General features: G+C 37.5%; 1 protein-coding gene across 1 annotated transcript in view; it reads left to right on the forward strand.

Annotated features, from left to right (window-relative positions):
- Positions 1 to 23153, forward strand: part of LOC107572814 (myosin-9-like) — a 74726-nt gene that overhangs the window by 23048 nt on the left and 28525 nt on the right. Inside the window, exons 2-15 of the mRNA XM_016259247.1 lie at positions 6650 to 6981; positions 9219 to 9375; positions 12294 to 12321; positions 12413 to 12506; positions 13564 to 13584; positions 18098 to 18190; positions 18278 to 18341; positions 18685 to 18783; positions 18906 to 19049; positions 19135 to 19230; positions 20369 to 20640; positions 20730 to 20903; positions 21932 to 22105; positions 22191 to 22305. Coding sequence (XP_016114733.1) covers positions 6655 to 6981; positions 9219 to 9375; positions 12294 to 12321; positions 12413 to 12506; positions 13564 to 13584; positions 18098 to 18190; positions 18278 to 18341; positions 18685 to 18783; positions 18906 to 19049; positions 19135 to 19230; positions 20369 to 20640; positions 20730 to 20903; positions 21932 to 22105; positions 22191 to 22305 — 1858 coding nt within the window. The 5' untranslated portion in view covers positions 6650 to 6654. The remainder of the gene's footprint in view (positions 1 to 6649; positions 6982 to 9218; positions 9376 to 12293; positions 12322 to 12412; positions 12507 to 13563; positions 13585 to 18097; positions 18191 to 18277; positions 18342 to 18684; positions 18784 to 18905; positions 19050 to 19134; positions 19231 to 20368; positions 20641 to 20729; positions 20904 to 21931; positions 22106 to 22190; positions 22306 to 23153) is intronic.

Consider the following 23153-nt stretch of genomic DNA (forward strand, 5'->3'; position numbering starts at 1 on the left):
TTTGTCTGGGTAAAAAAAAAAAAAACTGTTCCGCTGAACACAATATATTTTATTTTTGAGCAACACGCAGAATATTTGGTACAGTAGTATTTGTTTTTTTTTCTTTTATTTGTTTCTGAAATGTTTGCTGAATTGTGGGCTGTCCTGCAGCTCTTGATGTGGATGGTTGATTTGCTGCTAGAGCTACTGCTGCCCTAAAAAGAAGAAAAATAAAGACTGACATCTTTATTTAACCTAAATCTGTAATCACAGTTATTTAATTTTAATGATATAATTCATATACATATCATTTCATATAATTTAGTTATATAATTTCATACACATAATTTGATTTAATAATAACCCTATTTGAATGATCTGTTCTGACTAACTTTGTGTAATTATACTACATGCCTGAACGAAGCAAACAGCAGAAGCTCTGAATGAGACGCAGATTCTCTCTCTGCCAGCAGGAGGCGCTTCTGGCACAGCAGATACAGTGTTTCCTTTGTTACCGCTGTATACAAAGCAGCTGCGCTGAAACACTGCTTTAATATGAACTATACAGAGACCAGATTAAAAGAAAATACCACGTAAACTTTTCTGAAGATTTTCTTCCAATAGTTCCTGCATCTTGAACAGTGAGTGATCTGCCTGCTACAGTATTTTTCTCTGTGCGTCCGTCTTCAGCGTCTCTGGCCTGTGGTAACGGGCGTTTACAGACTTCATATTTTCACATAAATGACATTTTGGAAAATTATTGCATTGAAAATACTTGCATTGTGCAAGTCCAGAACAGAGACGAGTTGCAATAAGACAAAAAACGGCAAGTTGCCGATCGCGTAAGTTCCAGGGGAAGCTCCTTCGGCCGTCCTACACACACGTGGACGACTGACTCGTCTGTCATTACAGAATCAGATTACGTTTTCAGTGTAAATATCAACTGCACAGTTTAGTTTGAAAGCATTCAGCGAGAAAATACTCCTCCGCATTAGTTTATGGGTGCTAAAACTACATTTCCCATCATTCTTGGCTCAGTTGCACAGCTAATATTCATCCTGCTGTTCGTTTTGTTGCATTAGTGCATTTGGTTTCAAATCTAATTTTTCACTCGTGGCTCTTAAAAATGGACGTCCCAGGAGATGCATGTGGTTTCCAGCATGTCTGTTTGATGGCGCAGCTGTTGGGGTCATGAGAACGGCCCAGCGGTCGTGTCGCTAGCTGTCTGCCGTTTAGATGCTAATGGGGTGCTGTAGATGTGTTTTCTCAAGGGTTTTTCACACACAAACTCTACCAATGCTGGTGCAGATTTAACCATTGATTAACCAGTAATGCTATTTTAACCATTCCCATTAACTAACTGGTATTTATCCATTTTGGGACCAAATGGCTAGTCAACAGACAAGCTTCCAAAATCTACAACCAGATTGACCAGGCTGTTGGTATGTTGGCCGTTGCTGTAGATCAAAGTTTATTGTCCTTGCTGATATGCTTTCTCTTTAGCGTTGTCATAAACCGGCTTTTTATCAGTCACTTGCTCGCTAGATATCAGCACTGGTGATGGCTGTTAAACCTCCAGCTCAGCATATGAGTATCTGCCATTACAAACACATCGGATCGCATCTTTTAAATCTGGATCAGCCAAAGTCCTCCCATGTGGGAATCTGTTTCTTGCTCAGGGTGTGGCAGAGAGTCAAGCACTAAAATAACTCATGGGCCTGACAGACTCAATGGAGTGTGCCGCTGTAAATCACTAACCACCCAAACCAGTTCCTCGGGGCGCGGAGAAACGCCACGGAGTCACAGAAAACCATGTGCTGCTATCAGAGGAACCTTTTTTTGCTTTTTGTGAATGTTAACCTTTATAAAATGCTGAGTGCTTTGGCAACTTTTAGTCATTTTCAGCCTTGTTCCCATCACTTTTGCCCATAATTTCCTGTTCCTCTCCACTAAGTGGCAAAAAGGTCAAGCGCAGAAGGTGTTTTCTGGAATGTCCATTGAAGCCACTCGCATGATTGTCATGTATGGTTGTGTGTTTGTCTGATCTGGTAAGACCTGTTGCGTCCCTCCCTCTCCTGTAGCTGAACGCTTTGAGATGCAGTGGAGCGTGGGAGCACTGCCGGCCATCTTGCGCCTGTTTGGGCTTGCAGTGTTGTGGTTTAATTGAGCTCGGTGTTTGTTTGTGTCCCTGAGCGACTGCACTGAGCTGCGCTAACCTGACACCTGCGTGAGTTCACCCACCTGACGGGTTCCTTCCCACCAAGAGCTTTTCGTCAACAGCGCGAGATCCAAACCACCTAAAATCACTCGCCACTATTGTTTAATGATTTGGCAGATAATGATTCACCTCAGAAAACACACTGAACCATCTGTTTTTCTTCTATCTTCTGTTGTTTTGGTTTTTGGAGGATGAGGGAGTCACACAAACCTGTCCATGTTTCGTCTGTCTAATTTGACTAGGCTAGATTCTACTGAGTGCAGTGTTGGGAGTAACGCATTACAAGTAACCCAAATCAAATTACTTATTTCAAGTTACTAGTAAAGTAATGCATTACTTTTAAATGTACAAGAAAATATCTGAGTTACTTTTTTAAAGTTACTTTTTGTAGTAACGGAAGAGGCACTTCCTTCAACCTGAGGCTTATCAATTTCACTTTTGGTGTGAAAGGGTTGGCAAAAATATAACTTTTGGGTTTTCTGTTATTAAAGAAATAAGCAAGCCCAGCTCAGGTGACAAAACGTAATGCAAAAGTAACAATGCATTATTTGCCATAAAAAGTAGCAAGTAACGTAATTAGTTCAGTTTTATGGAGTAACGCAATATTGTAATCGTTGTTGGGGGTAGCGCATTACAAGTAATGCAAGTTACATATTTAGAATACTTTTTTTGAAGTAAGGTAATGCATTACTTCTAAATTTACAAGAAAATATCCGAGTTACTTTTTCAAATAAGTAACGCAAGTTCCTTTGTTTTCCTTGTGTTGAGAGAAATTGGGAGTGAGGTGCAGAGGCGCTTCTTTCAGCCCGAGGCTTATTCATTTTACTTTTTTGGATTGAAAGGGCCTTTACAGTTGCAAAAAATAGAACTTTGGGGTTTTTCGCAAGCCCAGCTCAGGTAACAAAAAGTAACGCAAACGTGACAATGCATTACTATTCATAAAAAGTAACAAGTAACGCAATTAGTTACTTTTTTATTGAGTAATTCAATAATGTAATCAGTGTTGAGGGTAATGCATTACAAGTAATGCAAATTACATAATCACATTACTAATTAAGTAGTACTAAGTAGTAAAGTTACACATTACTTTTAAATTTACAAGGAAATATCGGAGTTACTTTTTCAGATAAGTAACACAAACTACTTTGTTTTCCCATTTATTCATTGATGCCTCTCCTGTCCCTGTGTTGAGAGAAATCACAGTGCATAGGCACTTCCTTCGGCCTGAAGCTTATTAATTTAGCAAAAGTAACGTAATGCATTACTATCCATAAACCGTAACCAAGTAATGCAGTAAGTTACTTTTTATGGAGTAACGCAATATTGTAATGCTTTACTTTTAAAAGTAACTTTCCCCAACACTGAGTGACACATGAACTTGCTTCAGAATACTGTAGAGTTTGATCAGACGCACAATAATATAAACAGTGTTACGTCATCTTTAGTAGCCTGCGTTTCGGCGCCTTGTGCTTTTTTTCCAGAACCTTTCCTTTCACTGTTCCTCAGTGGCTAAATGATCTTCCCAAGCCTCTAAAACGTCCAAAATCTCATCTTTTCCATGAGCACTTGACTGAATCCTCTCTCTGCTTTCTTATTCCCATCCCTATTCTAGCCTGTGCTCTTCTATTCTTAGCATTTTCAATGTTATTGCCTCCTTTGGATGACCGCTGTCTCGTATTTCTTATTTGAAAGTCATTTTGGATATGGAAAAAATGGAAATTTGGAAATAACAGATGTAAATGTAAAAAATATAGGAAGTGTTTTCTGATTTATTTATTGTATTAAACTAACTTTGCATGATTATATGGCTAGTTGTGTTGTTTTATTTGCATTTAGCATGTTTTTCCTTGCCGTCTGAGCAAGCCTGTGACCCACCGGAGACCTGCTGCTCTCTGACAGTTTAAACATGCACACCGCTGTCTAAACACGTCTCTGAATGGTGTAATCAACAATGTGTTTGGCCCGACCACATTTAAAACAAAGTGTGTGTGTGTCTGAGATGCTGTAACTGTAATTATGTGCGGTGCTGTCATTTCATGTGGCCGCCAGGAGCCTGAGCTCACCGTCCTGAAATCTGCTGTGTTTTATGAGCTGCTGACCTAACGTGTGTTTGGACGTGCGAAACCGACCCAGCATTCCTGAGGACTTGCATAAGAAAAGCAAGAAAAGTGCTCTGTCATAGATCTGTTTCTCATCCACTCTCTGTTGTCAGCATCAGTTGAAGAGCCTCTTCAGCTGCTGTTTATTTTAAGACGCTAAACTCTGGTATTAGAGATCTTCTCCAACCTCACGATGACCCTAGCAACCAATTGAACACCCTAGCAACTGCAAAACAATAGGCTAAAATGCTCAGAACACCCTAGCAACCGTATGTGACCCTGGAGCACAAAAGCAGTGTTAAGTCGCTGGGGTATATTTGCAGCAATAGCCAAAAATACATTGTATGGGTCAAAATTATCGTTATTTTTCATGCCAAAAATCATTAGGATATTAAGTAAAGATCATGTTCAATGAAGATATTTTGTAAACTTCCTACCATAAATATATTAAAACTTAATTTTTGATTAGTAATATGCATTGCTAAGAACTTCATTTGAACAACTTTAAAGGCGATTTTCTCAGTATTTTGATATTTTTGCACCCTCAGATTCCAGATTTTCAAATGTTGAAAAGTTGTATCTCAGCCAAATATTGTCCTATTCTAACAAACCATACATCAATGGAAAGCTGATTTATAAATCTCAATTTCAAAAAATGTACCCTTATGACTGGGTTTGTGGTACAGGGTCACATATAGCTATGACTTAAAACGTGTTGCACAGGGGCAAACAACACTCATTTTCCTCAAAAAAAAAAATATAGGAAGTGTTTTCTGATTTATTTATTGTATTAAACTAACTTTGCATGATTATATGGCTAGTTGTGTTGTTTTATTTGCATTTAGCATGTTTTTCCTTGCCGTCTGAGCAAGCCTGTGACCCACCGGAGACCTGCTGCTCTCTGACAGTTTAAACATGCACACCGCTGTCTAAACACGTCTCTGAATGGTGTAATCAACAATGTGTTTGGCCCGACCACATTTAAAACAAAGTGTGTGTGTGTCTGAGATGCTGTAACTGTAATTATGTGCGGTGCTGTCATTTCATGTGGCCGCCAGGAGCCTGAGCTCACCGTCCTGAAATCTGCTGTGTTTTATGAGCTGCTGACCTAACGTGTGTTTGGACGTGCGAAACCGACCCAGCATTCCTGAGGACTTGCATAAGAAAAGCAAGAAAAGTGCTCTGTCATAGATCTGTTTCTCATCCACTCTCTGTTGTCAGCATCAGTTGAAGAGCCTCTTCAGCTGCTGTTTATTTTAAGACGCTAAACTCTGGTATTAGAGATCTTCTCCAACCTCACGATGACCCTAGCAACCAATTGAACACCCTAGCAACTGCAAAACAATAGGCTAAAATGCTCAGAACACCCTAGCAACCGTATGTGACCCTGGAGCACAAAAGCAGTGTTAAGTCGCTGGGGTATATTTGCAGCAATAGCCAAAAATACATTGTATGGGTCAAAATTATCGTTATTTTTCATGCCAAAAATCATTAGGATATTAAGTAAAGATCATGTTCAATGAAGATATTTTGTAAACTTCCTACCATAAATATATTAAAACTTAATTTTTGATTAGTAATATGCATTGCTAAGAACTTCATTTGAACAACTTTAAAGGCGATTTTCTCAGTATTTTGATATTTTTGCACCCTCAGATTCCAGATTTTCAAATGTTGAAAAGTTGTATCTCAGCCAAATATTGTCCTATTCTAACAAACCATACATCAATGGAAAGCTGATTTATAAATCTCAATTTCAAAAAATGTACCCTTATGACTGGGTTTGTGGTACAGGGTCACATATAGCTATGACTTAAAACGTGTGTTGCACAGGCAAACAACACTTGCATTTTCCTCAAAAAAAAAAAAAGTAAAGTAAAACATTAAAAAAAAAATTTATCAGTCGTGCAACCCGCAGAAAATAATAATAAAAAATGTATTTGATTTTTCGAAAACATTATAAAACTTTTATTTTCAAAAAAAAAAGAAAAGTAAAATCCATTTTTATTTTATTTTTTTGCGATGGTGCAACCTAAGTTACATTAGAAAAAAAAAGTTATTTGATTTTTCTCAGACATTATAAACACATTTTTGTCTAGAACAGCATGTAAAAAAAATAACAAGGACATTTATTAAGAAAATAAACCAAAAAAGCTTCATCCGACGGATCATGTAATCTTCTATTTTCACCGTTGCTTGTTTATTCTGCTGGTCAGTGTTTGAAATAAACATTCATTATTAAACTTGCTTGTTATTAAAGTGTGCACTTCTGTAAAGTTTGTGTGTATATTAATTGTCCATAAAATGGTTCTTCTGACCCGTAACGTCTTGCTCTCTCTTCTCTCGCCGACAGCAACCATGTCGGATGTCGACAAGTTCCTGTATGTGGACCGCAACCTGGTCAACAACCCGCTGGCGCAGGCCGACTGGGCCACCAAGAAGCTGGTGTGGGTGCCGTCGGAGCGGCTGGGGTTCGAGGCCAGCTCGGTGAAGGAGGAGCACGGTGATGAGGTGGTGGTGGAGCTGGCCGACTCGGGGAAGAAAGTGCGGGTCAACAAGGACGACATCCAAAAGATGAACCCGCCTAAGTTCAGCAAGGTGGAGGACATGGCCGAGCTCACCTGCCTGAACGAGGCGTCCGTGCTGCACAACCTGAAGGAGAGATACTACTCCGGCCTCATATACGTGAGTCTGAGCAAACACACTTACCACTGCAGGATCATCTGCGAAGCTTTAACCCTGAGATATCAGGCTTTTATGGCTCATATAGTGAGAGGAAAAAACAGCTCAGAGACTGAGCAGAAATATGCAATTTGGTGCAGATGCTGATATTTATTATATGATGAAATTCTGATGCTTAGATCTCAGAAATTCTGATCTCAAATCAATGAGATCTTTATAACAGAATAGCAGATACTTACATAAAATTATATTAATATCAGTCGTCACTCTATATCTCCAGTAAAATGTCTTAGTAAGATGAGATTGAAATGATCAAAACTAGGGTTGCAAAAAGGTGGAAAATTTCCAGTAAATTTCGGAAACTTTCCAGGATTTTTTTGGAATATTCCAGGGATTTTTGGAAATTTTCCACCCCTTTGCAACCCTAATCAAAACATATAATGCAATGCAATCCAATTATGATACAAATAAACGCTCCTCAGAAGATGCGAGATGTTCTGGAGGCTCCACTGAGGAACAGTGAAAGTGAAGCTTCTGGAAACAAACGCTCCTCAAAAGATCCTGATGATCAGATTTGAGATGCACTGAATTTCAGAGTTAGTGCTGTTTTAAGTACTTGGCAGTTCTGGTTTCAAACTGTTTTGATTAATAATCTTTGTTTTAAGTTCTTAAACATATATTTATTTGCACATTTTGCACATCTGCTCGAAATAAACACCCTTTTTGGACAGCAACTTTGCTCCCATGATTTTGCTCCTCCTTGTGACTGCTCGGGACGTTATCAAAATGGATCAAGGGTTTTGTTTTGAGGAATATTAAGAGATTCGACAACCTTGAAAGTAGATAATAGGGTCTCACTGACCTGCTCGCTGAAATTGTTCAGTGCCAATTCTCTGCACAGGAAGCAGTAGGAACAATGTGCTCCTGAAGGACAGGAAATTATGTGATGGGTAGGAGATGAGGGAAGCAGAAGTGTGTCTGAAAAAAGACATCTCTGCTAGACACAGACTGGCTCATCTAATCTGGTTAAGATAAGTCAGGCTTGGTTGATCCAGTCTAGGTTGCGATTCTTTGATCCGAATCCCCTCACAGGTCTCTTATCTGGTTCTAAACCTATTTGAATCGTCAGTGTGAGTAGCAGCAGAGCCTGGTTACCATGGCAACTGCTCAGCAATGAACCTAGCAACAGCATAGCAACAGTCTAGAACACACTAGCATTGTCGGGCGAGTGTTGCAGTGGTAAAAAAAAACACTTGCATTTTCTTGTATTTTTTGCAGTGGGCCAAATAGAGTTACATTAACAGAAAATAAAAAATATATACAATTTTTCTGAAACTTCACAAAAACGTTTTAGAATAGCTCAACCTGTTTACCACAGTAACTAGATTAACCACTCAGGAGGAGAACATATCAACGATTGGAAGGTTTCACTTCACACTTTTGCGTTCCTGTGGTTTCATAACAAAAAAATAACTGTCGCAACAAATGTGCTTTCTGCAGTGAGAGCTGCTTTAAACTGCGATGGACAAATTCAACATTATTAGCAGACGGACTTTGTGGACCTAGGTTTTCTGTGCTGATTTTGGGGAATCATACACATGGTACAACATGTTGAATTGTTCTCTGCCCAATGTTAATGCTGTTTTGTGTAGTTCTGAAGGTCCAGATTTCATGCTCACCAGGCCAGATTAGTTTCATACCAACTGGAAACCGCACTGGATCCCAAACCTCCCGTTTTAATACTTTTATTCATCAAGGATGCATTCAATTGATCAAAAGTGACAGTAAAGATGTGTATAATGTTACAAAAGATTTCTATTTCAAATAAATGCTGTTCTTTTAAACTTTCTGTTCATAAAAGAATCCCAAAAAATAAAATGCATCAGTTTCCACAAAAATATGAAGCAGCACAACATTGTTTTCAACATTTATAATAATAATAATGATAATCTGATAATAATCAGAAATGTTTCTTGAGCAGCAAATCAGCAGATTAGAATGATTTCTGAAGATCATGTAACACTGAAGACTGGAGTAATGATGCTGAAAATACAGCTTTGATCACTGAAATAAATTACATTTTACAATATATTTACATAGAAAACAGTTATTTTAAATTGTAATAATATTTCACTATTTCACTTGAGCAGGAAAGACTTTGTTCAAAAACATGAGCCCAGACTTCTGAATGCTGATGTTGAGTGTGTGTGTGTGTGACTGAATGTCTCTGTTCTCCACAGACGTATTCGGGTCTGTTCTGTGTGGTCATCAACCCCTACAAGAACCTGCCCATCTACTCCGAGGAGATCGTAGACATGTACAAGGGCAAGAAACGACACGAGATGCCGCCGCACATCTACGCCATCACAGACACGGCCTACAGGAGCATGATGCAGGGTAAGCACGTCCCACAGAATGGCAGGAAGAGGAATTGACTGAACTGCAAATGAAAGAAATTCAGCAGTTACACAAAGTATTTTCATTAGTCCAACACAGACAAAACATCAATAATTACATCATTAATTTAGACTAATTATGTGTATTTATGTTGTGATTTATGATGATTTTATCAGCTTTTCTCTGCTGTCAGAACAATAAACAACCATGAAAACAGTATGCCTTCTAAAAAAATTAATATTTATAAATCCACAAGAAAACGCTTTGTGCCAAATTATGCATGTAATTTGTCAGTTTTGTTCATTCAAAAATAGTTATATTACAGTTAAAGTGTAATCTACAGCTAGATCCAATCTCAAGAAATACGAGACTTAAAGTTCCAATAGAAAAAAAAATATATATATATTTTTTTAATTTTTGTCGTAGAACTATAATAACAAAAAAATAATTAATTTTTTTAGGTTATCTAAAATTAAAATAATAAAATAAATGTTTTATTATAATGAATATTAAAAACTACACTTACATCAGCTATATTAATTTCATTTTAATTTTACTTTCTTAAATTCAAATTTGAATTGCAATTCTGCCTCCTGTTTGTTACCTCAGTTCAAATTCTTTTTAAAAGAGGAATATTTTACAAAATTTAAATTCGCTTGGTGTGTGGATTAAAATGAAAAAAAAATCAATATTGTGCAAACCATAGTACTAAAAACAACAATTTAATTCTGCTTTCTTATATTCAAACTTGAATTGCAATTCTACATTCTGTTTGTTACATAAAAAATTTATATTTACAAATAAGCAAGTTTTGTGGCACATGTAGAAAATAATTTTGTCGGGTTTGTTGATTCAAAAAAATATCTACATTTTTAAAATCCACGTCAAATCAAAACGAAAGAAAAATGAGTTTGTTTGTTTGTTTCTTGTGTGGGTTCAGCTTTATTCATACAAATAAATCTTGAGTAAAATCTTGATTTGACTGGGAATGTTGCACAATAAGGGTCCATAAGGGCGTATTTTTCTCGTTGAGCGTTTGTCCCGTGGCGCCGTCCGGAGCTGATTTGTGTTCAGTGAGCCCCCCGTCAGGCTTTAATTCGCCTCTTAAATCCTCCACAGGCCTCCTGGAGCGGGACTCTGACCGCGCTGTAACCGCTGCTCATTACAGTCTGACAGCAGCTTCGGTCGCCGTCTCGAACCGCTTTAATCGTCTTTAGGGGTTTTGTTATAGATGGGATATTTTCCAAGAAATGTATTGCTACCATTTGGGCTTAGTGATGTGATGAAACCTCTAACACTTAGTATTAAAGTTGAGAAGTCTCTTCTGATCAGCAAGGCTCCATTTATTTGATTAAATAGTGAAATATTATTACCATTTGAAATAACTATTTTCTATGTGATTATATGTTAAAATGTAATTTATTGCTGTGATGCGCAGCTGTATTTTCAGCATCATTACTCCAGTCTTCAGTGTCACATGATCTTCAGAAATCAGTCTGATATGCTGATTTGCTGCTCAAGAAACATTTCTGATTATTAGCAATGTTGAAGGATTCTTTGATGAATAGAAAGTTCAAAAGAACAGCATTTATCTGAAATGTTTTTACTGTCACTTTTGATCAATTTAATGCATCTTTGCTAAACAAAAGTATGCATTTCTGTAAAAGAGATCTAAAAAAAAAAAAAGAATAAATAAATCCCTGAAACCCATATGTCATGTGATAAAAATAAAAAAAAAGTACAAATCTGCTGATTTATTATTATGGTCTGCGTTTTCTTGTCTTTTTATTTGGCATTTAGCAAATGTAACAGTTAAATTAGCACGAGGACCGTTATGTTACGGCAGTTTTCTGGAAAGGCGGCTCCCTCTCCAGTCACAGGAAGCCAGATATTGACTTCCTGTTTTGTGGTCTGAGCTCTTCCTGCTTAAGAAGCTCAGAAGGGTTTGGTGAGAGCGAATGGGTGGTGCGCTTTTCCGTTTGGAGGAATTTATAGCTGCTCGTTTGGTTAAACCAACTAACCAACATGAGAAAAATGATCAACAAACGCTTTAAAGAACATCAGAGTTGAGCTTGAGCTTGCTTAGCTGATCAAATGCTCTCAGTTCATGTTCTTCTAAAGAAGGAATTTATCGTAAACTTTCTCTGCCTCTGAAACGACTTCCATTAGATTGATAAGAAATAGTCATTTTACATCCTGCTTGTCAAATAAAAAATTTAAAGAATGAAACCAAGAAAATAATAATAATAAAAATTCTAAAAATTTCAATTTTTTAAAATAAAAATTAAATTCAATTTAAATTTAAATTTCAGATTATTTCCTGCCAAATAATCTCACTCAAAATACATATAATACATCATGATTTTCAAATAAAAATGAGTAAAATCAATACGATAAAGGAAAATAAATCAAATCAAATCAACGTAAAAATATGTATGATGAAGTAAAATATAAAAGTATTACTTCCTGCCAATCGATTTCTCTCATAATACAGAAAAAAAGAAATAAATAATAATAAAGTAAAAATTAAGTCCGTCAAAAAATATAAAAATAAATATAAAATATAATATTATTTCCTGCCAAATAATCTCATTTAAAATACTTAACATATATCCTCCTTTTCAGATAAAAAAAAAAATCAAGAATAAAGTCATTGAAATAACATAAAATATAAATAAAAATCTATATAAATATACAATAAAATGTAAAACTCCTGCCAAATAAAATATTTCCTGCTCACTCATGATACATAAAATACATCCTGCTTTTGAAATAAAAATAAAAATCAAGAATGAAATCAATCAAATTAAATAAATCAAAATACATCAAATGACAGAAAGGAAATGCCTAGTGAATGTCGTTTAAAGTGTTTGTGCTGTGCGAATGAGTAATTTTCGTGTTTCTGTCTCCTCTCACAGACCGTGAGGACCAATCGATTCTCTGCACGTGAGTCACATGACCCTGCATGTGTGCGTCTTATGATTTGATCATTAAAGATGTGTTGATTTCTCATGTCTGTGTGTTTGCGTGTGTTCAGGGGCGAATCTGGAGCCGGAAAGACAGAAAACACCAAGAAGGTCATTCAGTATCTGGCCCATGTGGCCTCGTCCCACAAAACCAAGAAAGACCAGGTTAGTTCTTCATGAGTTCTCCACCCTGCTTTCATCTGGTCTCACATGGTCTTATCAGATCAGGCCGAGCCGGAGGAATGCGGGTTGTTTTGGGGGATGGGAGGGACTTTAACGCAGTTCATAAACATCGTAATCCATTAGAGAGGGAAACCGTTCACAAACTGCCCAGTCCACTTTAATCCACCCAGACATTTAAAGGATGCCAGACATCCATTGTAACGTTACAAGCCAAATATGTAGCATCACATGGACATTTTAAGATTTTAAGATACATTTAAAAAAAAATACTTTTCCAACACATGGTCAGTGAAAAGAGGCGCTTAACCTTCATGAAATGAAACTAAGCTAAATGTTATTTATTTATTTTTTTTGTATAAATGTACTTATTTTTGCAAGCGTGTTTTGCATATTTCTGCATATAGTTTAAATCAGATTTCAAAACCATTTATTCATTTATTTATTAGCATACGTATGTTTGCATACTGTAAAATACATAAAAACTAAAATAGAAATGCGTTTATTTATTTGTTTTATACGTACTGATTCATTTTTGCGTATTTCTGCATATAACACAGCCTGTTTGGTCAATTTTCCGCATATAGTTTCAGTCAGATTTAAAACCTTATTTATTTATTGTTAATTATTTTAGCATACTTTTTATATATATTGTAATACACGTTAAAATATACATACAATTAAATAAAATTTATTCAAAATGAAGTCTAGTTTGCAACCAACTTTTGATTTGTATTGATAATTGATGATAAACTCTCATAAATGAAAGTGAAGTATTTAATCTTTTCTCACAATAACATTGATAACCGGGTTGAATGATTGAGCTTAACTAGTTCAGGTTTGGTCAAACATTTGTCCTCATCTGCACCTTCTTCATGGAAACACTGTACAAAACTCAAACCTGTGAGTGTTTTGTGAAAATAAATGAAGTGTTCTGTGGGATTGGGTCCTGATGTTTCTGTTGGTCATTATCGGCCGATCGCTGGATCTGGCCTTTGGCTGTAAGTTGATGGTTTGAGTGTTTTTCTCTTTATACCAACAGAGCAGCTCGGTCCTGTCACATGTGAGTTACATCTCTCCATCTGTCTCTCTCCGTCTCATTCATGTCTCACTGTTATCTCTCCGCTGCTGGGTGAACAACCCAAGCCGAACGCACAGCGATTCAGACACATGACACCGAGAACCAGATCAATATCACAAAGACCGGCTCATATTTCACCCCAAAATCAATAGTCTGCATTCAGAAAAAGAGACTCGTTTGAAAACCCGGCTGTAAATGTGTTTGATTTGGGTGAAAATCATGTCAAAATGCAGAAACAAATGGTTGAAGGGTTCGTTTAGTTTTAAAGCAGATTGTTTGGGGTTAAATATGATCCAGATCCTGACATTGTTCACTGAGATTTGTCTAAATAAATTGTGTAAATTGAGATTTATGTGATCGTTAGGACTGGGTAGTGAGAAAAGTTATGATTTGATTCGATTCACAAGCTTCCGATTCGATATTAATTCATTTGGATATACAGGCAATCGGGTACAGTATAAGTCAGGGGTTTTTTTTAAGGAAGAAATCTTTCAACTAGTGCTGTAACCTATAAAACAAACCCGGTCAGGTGGTACTTATACATTAATGTGATTTGTAAACAAACATTTTAATGTCTATATCTTTTCAATGATATAATTATGTTTCTACTCCAGTTTGTTGTTTAAATATAAACATTTAAACAGTACATGTCATAACTTTTCATGAGGGATTTATTCAAACCTACTAAATATTGAAGAACAGGTTAGGAAAAAATAGAATTAATATGCATATATTTCGCAAAATTCGCCTTTCTAGTTTATTTGTCTCGCTAACTATGGCGTTTATGGACATTGAATGTCATTCCTGAGGTACATGTGAGGTTAAGTGATATTGTTTACAAGCGGGTTGATTGACGGTTGAAACACTGATTGATCGATGATATGATTCATGTCAGTAAGTTGTAATGTATCTCTACATACCTTCTGCTGTTCGTTCATTGTTATTTCATGTAGTAACTGGCAGAATGAGGGAAAGATGATCAGTTCACGCCGCTTCTTTTGAACTGAAGCCCCGTTCACACCGCCAGCGACTTTTTCGCTGCTTGTCGCTTGTGGCTGGCAATTGAGGTCGCTAGTGGGCCTTCCCACTTCTGGTTGTCTAGTTACCCCGTAACACTCCACTACAGCAGATTAATCACGTGCTCTCCACTGACTTCACTCCCATTGGTTGTCGCTCGCGAAATTCGCTGCTTATTTGCATAAAGTTGAAGAATTCTGAACTTTTGTCGCTTGACACGCCCACATTCTGTCGCCAACGGTCACTGTTGCTCGTGTCGCCGGAAGTCGCCAGCTCTCCATTGAAAATGAATGGGATTATGTCGCTCTGTCACTGGCGGTGTGAACGGGGCTTAACCGTCGCGCCACTTTAAAGTGCGCCAAAATGTCTTGTTTGAATTCCGTAAAATAACTGGCAGAATTTGAAAGATGAAACCTTGTTTCATATCAAAAGTAATAAGGCATAAAGTTTATTGCGATTTATTGGATGGATGTTTTATAATATTAATATTTTGTTCACACATCAAACCGGACACAGCACAGATCACTTCTGGGGATTTAAGAATCGAAATCGCTTCAGCAAAATGAGAATTTTCGACATTTTCACCCCAGCTCTAGTGATCATATTAACATGTTCGGCTCTCAGTCTCACTTCTCATGTGTCTGAATACCACGGTGAATCTGTCTGTACGGTGTTTCTGCGCTCATGAGATTTGGGTTTGGTTTCTGCTGTTTGAATTAAGTGTGTGTGTGTTTATGTATTTGATTCAGTCGCCCGCGCGAGCCTCCTGCGGCGCGAATCATGACGTCAGCGAACAGGAACGCTGCTGGAAAGTTCTGGCGCGTTTAACGAGCCTCGCTTTACGAGAGAGAAAGAGAGCATGTGAATGTGAAACGGTTTACAGAGGAGCTGCGGGGAAACTTCACATGATTTGAACAAGATGATGATCGTTAGTTTCTGTGTTAAAAGGGGGAATAGTTCTGCTTATTTTATCCCAAAGGTGCAGTCGGTACTAGGGATGTAACAGTACGGAAATTTCTTATCACGATTATAGTGGCCAAAATTATCACGGTTATCAGTATTATCACGGTATTGTTCAAATGTGCTGAAGATGTTAAAAAAGTACTGACATAAATCACTTCAAGTTTTATATTTAAAAATCAACAAACAACAAATACAATTACTTTTTGTTTGCATAATCACTAAAACAATAACTGAATGTAAATATAGGTCTCTGTAAATCCACCCGCTGACAGCAGGTGGCGCTGATGGAAAAGCAGAATTACAGCTGTTTCCAGTAACCTCCGAGGACAAAGCAGTATTGCGATTAAAAACACTTCCTTTAGGTATTACATGGAGCGAAGATGAAAACAAAATGCCATCGAATCGTTTCTGAAGACAGTCAGAACCTTCAGAGGTACATTCATATAATTAATTCATTCAAATATTCATTTGTATAATTCCCTTAGCACTCTTTTAAAACCTCCCAGCTTTTCCGCACTATTTTCACTCAAAACAAAACTACTCTGCATGCTGTGCGCACGTGACACTGTTACTTAAAACTGTGCTTTATGCTGGACAGTAGTTATTTATCTAGAGTTGTTCAAATCGCGGTAATCTAATACGGTTTTAATGATAATTAAAAGATGAAACGGTAATACTAACCGTGGGAATTTTATCATGATTTATTGTCAAATCGGTAATCGTTACATCCCTAGTCGGTACGAGTTAAAACGCTTGTGCAACAACTTGGCATGTGGGAAATATTTTCTAAATTGTGAAAATGCTTTTCTAGGCGGAGGTGATTGTACTGATGTCATTGATTTGGGTGGAGTTTAATTCATGTAAATGAGATGATCAAGCTCCGCCCACTAGAAGTCCACACATTTTACATATGCATATATAACACTGGAGTATTTAGACATGTTTCACTCAAGAGTGAATGTATGAACTTCGCATTTCTCCTTTTAAACTCCATTCCAAGTGTTTTACTATGAACATGATTCCCGTTCTTTTACAGACACTTGAGCCTCAAGTTAAAGGGATTTTGTGAGGACGTTTTATTTTATTCTAATTACTATAGTATTGTAGTTTTTAAATTAATTTGAGTAAAAGTTTGTCATTTTAATTGTTCTTATTTTGCAGCTTTCTTTTTCATTTTATTTAACGTTTTAGTAATTTTCTTGTGCTTTGTCGTTTTTATATTCGTTTTTTAGTTTTAATTTTAATTGGACCGTTTTAGTAATTTTCTTGTGCATTTTTGTCATTTGTATTAATTTTTCATTTGTTTTCTTGATTAGCAGTTTTCGTTTTATTGTTAAAATGTACAAAAAAAACAACAGTGTATATATATATATATATATATTTTAATTTTTTTGTCATTTTTATTAGTTTTTCAATAATTCTTCTGTTTTAATTTTAGTCAAAGTTTTAGTAATTTTGTTGTGTTTTGCCGTTTTTATTATTTTTTAGTTTTCATTTTATTTGGACAGTTTTAGTAATTTTCTTGTGCATTTTTGTCATTTGTATTAATTTTTCATTTGTTTTCTTGATTAGCAGTTTTCGTTTTATTGTTAAAATGTACAAAAAAAACAACAGTGTATATATATATATATATATATTTTAATTTTTTTGTCATTTTTATTAGTTTTTCAATAATTCTTCTGTTTTAATTTTAGTCAAAGTTTTAGTAATTTTGTTGTGTTTTGCCGTTTTTATTATTTTTTAGTTTTCATTTTATTTGGACAGTTTTAGTAATTTTCTTGTGCATTTTTGTCATTTGTATTAATTTTTCATTTGTTTTCTTGATTAGCAGTTTTCGTTTTTATTGTTAAAATGTACAAAAAAACAATAGTATATATATTTTTTGTCATTTTATTAGTTTTTCCAATGATTTTTCATTTTAGTTAAGTTTTAGTCATTTTGTTGTGTGTTTTTGTCATTTTACTAAGTGTTTTTTTTTTTTTTTTTATCTATACAGTTTTTATTTATTTATTTATTTTGTACCTAAACTGAAACGAAACAAAAATGAGAAATGTTGCCTTGGAAACTAATTGAAATAAAATAAGTTATTTTGTGTATTATTTTATTTCAAGTAAAGAAAGTGTTTTGTTCTGATTTTAGTTTCAGCTTTAGTTAACGATATAACCATGGCTCCAGATGCTGCATAGAGCTGAAGTTGTGTTTAAGCTGGAATATTAATTTAAAGTGAATGAACGTTTGTGTTTGAGTGAGATGAGTGTCAGATTTAAGAGTCATGTGGTCACTGGTTTGATGTTTTCGGAGGTGGCGGGCCGCTCACTTTCGTGGTGGTTTGGGATGGGGGATCAGAACGTGCTTATCTTTGTATGTGTTTGTTTCAGCTTATTTGCTCTTCTGTGTGCAAAAAGCTTGTGATGTTGTGTTTAAGAGCTTTGCTTTTGACAGCCAGACGTGATCAGCTCTTCACAGTGATTAGTTTGAACAGAACTGATGTGGATTGGTATGTTTTTGAGCGCAGGGTGAGCTGGAGAAGCAGCTGCTGCAGGCCAATCCCATCCTCGAAGCCTTCGGCAATGCCAAGACAGTCAAGAACGACAACTCTTCTCGATTCGTAAGTCTTCCCGTTATGGCAGACTTTTCGCACATTAGTCTGGCTGTAAATGCGTGTGATTTATCTTTTGTGTTTTCTGTGTTTTAGGGCAAGTTCATCAGAATCAACTTTGACGTTAACGGGTACATCGTCGGAGCCAATATTGAAACCTGTATCTTTATGAGCTAGAGCATGACCTGTTTTTAATAACCGCTTGTGAATCTGTGAAAATGTCACAGATGTGAATTTGTAGAGAAAAATGCCATTAATCGCTCCATTTAAAAACAAAAAACAAAGTTTTTGACATTTTTAATAATTTCATGTTTAATAAATGCTAAAAGACTAATGATCGTTTCTGTGACTGTACAGTGAGCATAGAGCATCTGCTAAATGTTTATATAATTAATGAGGTAAGTGAACTGAAACTGGTTAATAAAGACCCAGGCTGTTGAAAGCCTTCATGTGAATATATTCGTGCATCTGTTCTGTTGTGTGTCCTTGACTCTGACCGTCAGACCTGTTGGAAAAGTCCCGTGCAATCCGTCAAGCTAAAGAAGAAAGAACCTTCCACATGTTCTACTACATGCTCACCGGTGCAGGAGACAAACTGCGCTGTGGGTGTCCTTCGCTGCTTTAATACATGATTTCTGAACCTATATATTACTAAAATAGTAGGATGAGACTCTAATGTTTATGAATGTATGTAAATTAATCAATCAGTTTCTTCGTTCATCAGCTGAACTCTGTCTGGAGAGCTACAATAAGTACCGGTTCCTGTCCAATGGGAACGTGACAATCCCGGGACAGCAGGACCGAGACATGTACCTGGAGACCGTGGAGGCCATGAGGATCATGGGCTTCTCTGAGGAAGAGCATATCGGTGAATATATACTGCCGTTTTCAAACATGACAATATTATTTGTAATATGTTTGAGGTTTTTAATTGCGTGTGTCGCCCCCTGCAGGTCTGTTGAGGGTCATTTCATCTGTGCTACAGCTGGGTAATATGTCCTTTAAGAAGGAGCGTCACTCGGACCAGGCCTCCATGCCTGATGACACAGGTAAACACATCTTTATGACTTTACAAACACTTCCATCAGGCCTTGTGCTGTTAATCTGTAGCTATATTATCACCATAAAGTTAGCTGGTGGTTTTACATGGATTCTAACAAGTCAAAACTGGTCATTAGCTTGTCCAAACTGGTTGAAAATGGTCATTCGCTGTTCCATAGTGGTTATTAACTGCTACAAGCTGGCAAAAAATGTAATTAACTGGTCCAACTAATCAAAATATTCATTAACTGTTCCAAAATGATCAAAAATTACATTAGTTGTGTCTGAACTGGTCAGAAATGCTCATTAGCCAGTCCAAACTGGTCAAAGATAGTTATTAGCTGGTCCAAGCTATCCAAAAATGGTTATTAGCTGGTCCAAACTGGTAAAATGGTCATTAGCCAGTCCAAACTGGCCAAAGATAGTTATTAGCTGGTTCAAGCTATCCAAAAATGGTTATTAGCTGGTCCAAACTGGTTGAAAATGGTCATGAGCTTGCCCAAATTGGTCAAAAATGGTAATTAATTACTGCATGCTGGCCAAAAATTGTACTTAACTGGTCCAAAATGGTCATTAACTACTACAAGCTGGCCACAAATGGTCATTAGCTAGTCCAAACTGGTAAAAAAGGGCATTTGCTGCTCCAAAACAGCAAAAAATGGTCATTAGCTGCTACAGATTGTCATATATGGTAATTAGCTAGTCAGAAATGCTTGAAAATGGTCGTGAGCTGGTCCAAGCTGCTGATAAATGGTCATTAGCTGGTCTAATTGGCCAAAAATTGTCATTAGCTGGTCCAACTGGTTGAAAATGGTCATTAACTGCTACAGGCTGGCCAAAAATAGTCATTAGCTGGTCCAACTAGTCAAGAACAGAAATGAGCAGTTTCAAACTGATTGAAAATTATCATGAGCTGCTCTAAACTGGCTAAAAATAGTCATTATCTGGTACAGCTGATCCAAAATGGTCATTGCTGGTCCAAACTGGTCTGAATGTTTAATTAGCTAGACTACCAGCTGATGAGGCCAAGGTTGACCTGGTAGAACCTCGTAGTCAGGCTAGTTGGAGTATGTAGAGAAGGTAAACCAGCAAGTTTGTGTTGTTATCAGTTACTATTTCCAAACGACTTTCCCTTCACTCCTCCAGCTGCCCAGAAGGTGTGCCATCTGATGGGCATGAGCGTGACTGATTTCACACGCGCCATCCTCTCGCCCCGGATCAAGGTGGGCCGTGACTACGTGCAGAAGGCCCAGACGCAGGAGCAGGCCGAGTTCGCTGTAGAGGCTCTGGCCAAAGCCACGTATGAGAGGATGTTCCGCTGGCTGGTGATGCGCATCAACAAAGCTCTGGATAAGACCAAACGTCAGGGCGCCTCCTTCATCGGCATCCTGGACATCGCCGGCTTTGAGATCTTCGATGTACGGCACAATCCTTCAACCTCAAGGGTGCTTACAGTGGGATAGCCCACAATTCCTAGCAGTAACTGTGTTTCTGTTCCTCCCCGCAGCTAAACTCGTTCGAGCAGTTGTGTATTAACTACACTAACGAGAAGCTCCAGCAGCTCTTCAACCACACCATGTTCATCCTGGAGCAGGAGGAGTACCAGCGCGAGGGCATCGAGTGGAGCTTCATCGACTTCGGCCTCGACCTGCAGCCCTGCATCGAACTCATCGAGAAACCTGTTAGTGTCCTCCACCATTCGTGTGACTCCTAGAACGATCATGTGACCTTTAATGGAGCTGTTTAAGATTGGGTTTGATTTCCATAATGTCTTCATGATCTTCTGCTATTGTAGATAGAAAGGTAGTAGCTGATTTTACATGGCTTCTAGTAGGTCAAAGCTGCTTCAAGTTGATTTATAAGGTAAATTAGCTAGACTACCAGCCAATGGGGCCAAGAATGACCTGGTACATCATCCTAGAGAAACTGGTTAGAGCAGGTAGAGAAGGTAATCCAATAGCAGTTATTATTTCTGAACAACTCCACCAATTGTGTAACCCCTAGAATGACCATGTGACCTTTAATAGAACTGTCTTCATGTAAAGATATTAGTCAGAATTGAGAACTTTGAAATCCATTATTTTAAAAATACTAAATTCAGTTTGATTTCAATGTGTTTTCTTCTGTTGATGTAGATGGATTGCATGGTCTTAGCTGTTCCAGGCTGGTTAAAAATGGGCATTAGCTGGTCCAAACTGGTTGAAAATGATTATTAGCTGACCAAGAAGGTTGAAATTGTCATAAGCTGGTTCAAATTGGTCAAAAATGGTTATTAGCTGGACCAAGATGGTCAAAAATAGCCATTAGCTGGACCAAACTGATTGAAAATGGTCATTAGCTCATCCTAGCTGGAAAAAAATAGTCATTAGCTGGTCCAAACTGGTTAAATGGCTATTAGCTGGACCAAGATGGTCAAAATAGTCATTAGCTGGTCTAAACTGGTCCAGAACGGTTGTTAGCTGGTCTAAACTGGTTAAAAATGGTCATTAGCTTTTCCAAACTGGTTATTATGGTTATTAGCTGGACGGCGATGGTAAAAAATGGTTATTACCTGCTCTAAACTGGTTAAACATGGTCATTAGCTGGATGGAGATGGTAAAAAATGTTTTTTACCTGGTCAAAAATGGTCATTAGCTGGTCCAAAGGTGATGAAGCTGGGTTCTGCTGATGATGAAGACTTTGATTGTAATCTGTGTTGTGGGTTTCCAGACGAGTCCTCCAGGAATCCTCGCTCTCCTGGACGAGGAGTGCTGGTTCCCCAAAGCCACGGACAAGAGCTTCGTGGAGAAGGTCCAACAGGAGCAGGGGAAGCACCCCAAATTCCACAAACCCAAGAAACTGAAGGACGAGGCGGATTTCTGCATCATGCACTACGCTGGAAAGGTGTTGACATGCTCCTCGGCTGAACACATGTGCGATTTCATAGCCTTATTTGGGAATTTGAAACATCTGTGATTGTGTTTCTCAGGTGGATTATAAGGCGGACGAGTGGCTGATGAAGAACATGGACCCGCTGAACGATAACGTGGCCACTTTGCTCAATCAATCCACCGACAAGTTCGTTTCAGAGCTGTGGAAGGACGGTGAGTCGATATATCACATTGCATCAGCTCTTAAATGAATAGGTTGTGGAGGAAGACTATAAATGATGAAGAGATGTGTAGGACACAAGGGCGTGAAGCTTTTAAACTCAACAAAGGGAAACAATGACTAACATTTACACTCTGGGCGCCTTTTTCATGCCAACATTAGTGGAAACTTACTGGATTTGTTCTCTTCTGCTAGTGTTTGATCCTCTGTTTCTTCCCCTCTCCATCCATCCAACCATCCACCCCTTGTTTCACGCCCTCCTGGACCTCTGTACACACCATCTCCCATCTGTCCATCTCTCTCAGAGGTCCAGAACTGTCAGAGAGCTTATTTCTATCAGCGTTTTCCTTTCCTTCATTTAGAGCCAGGTGACATCTTTGGTGTTTCTCTCTCTCTCTCTCCTATGACGTTCTTTTCCTCCTCCATCTCCATCAGCTGTCCTGCGTGACTGTTTTTCTCTGAGGTGTTGATCTATATCTGATATTTCTGCTGTTTCTCCTCTCTGTGTAATATAGTGTGCATTGGCGCCCCTGCTGTTGGTCTGTGGTACTGCAGAAATGGGTATAAACTGCATGGGTTTGGTTCTGTTCTCACCAGTGAAACATGACCACAGTATGCAGTTACACACACTCACAGGGTCCAAAATTCACTTTAGCAAAATCTGACAATGATGGCTGTAAAAAAAATTGTGAATTATATCTGGGAAAATATTAATTTTTGCTTCATGAAAATAATATTATATTATATAATTATTTAGCTTTTTTTTCACTGGTTTTCAGCATCATACTCTAGCCAGTCTCACAAAAACATATAATGATCTGCAAATATCCATTTTTTACTT

Source organism: Sinocyclocheilus grahami, unplaced genomic scaffold (assembly GCF_001515645.1).
Source record: "Sinocyclocheilus grahami isolate Dianchi unplaced genomic scaffold, SAMN03320097.WGS_v1.1 scaffold1815.1, whole genome shotgun sequence".
In the NCBI taxonomy this organism is placed as follows: Eukaryota; Metazoa; Chordata; class Actinopteri; order Cypriniformes; family Cyprinidae; genus Sinocyclocheilus; species Sinocyclocheilus grahami.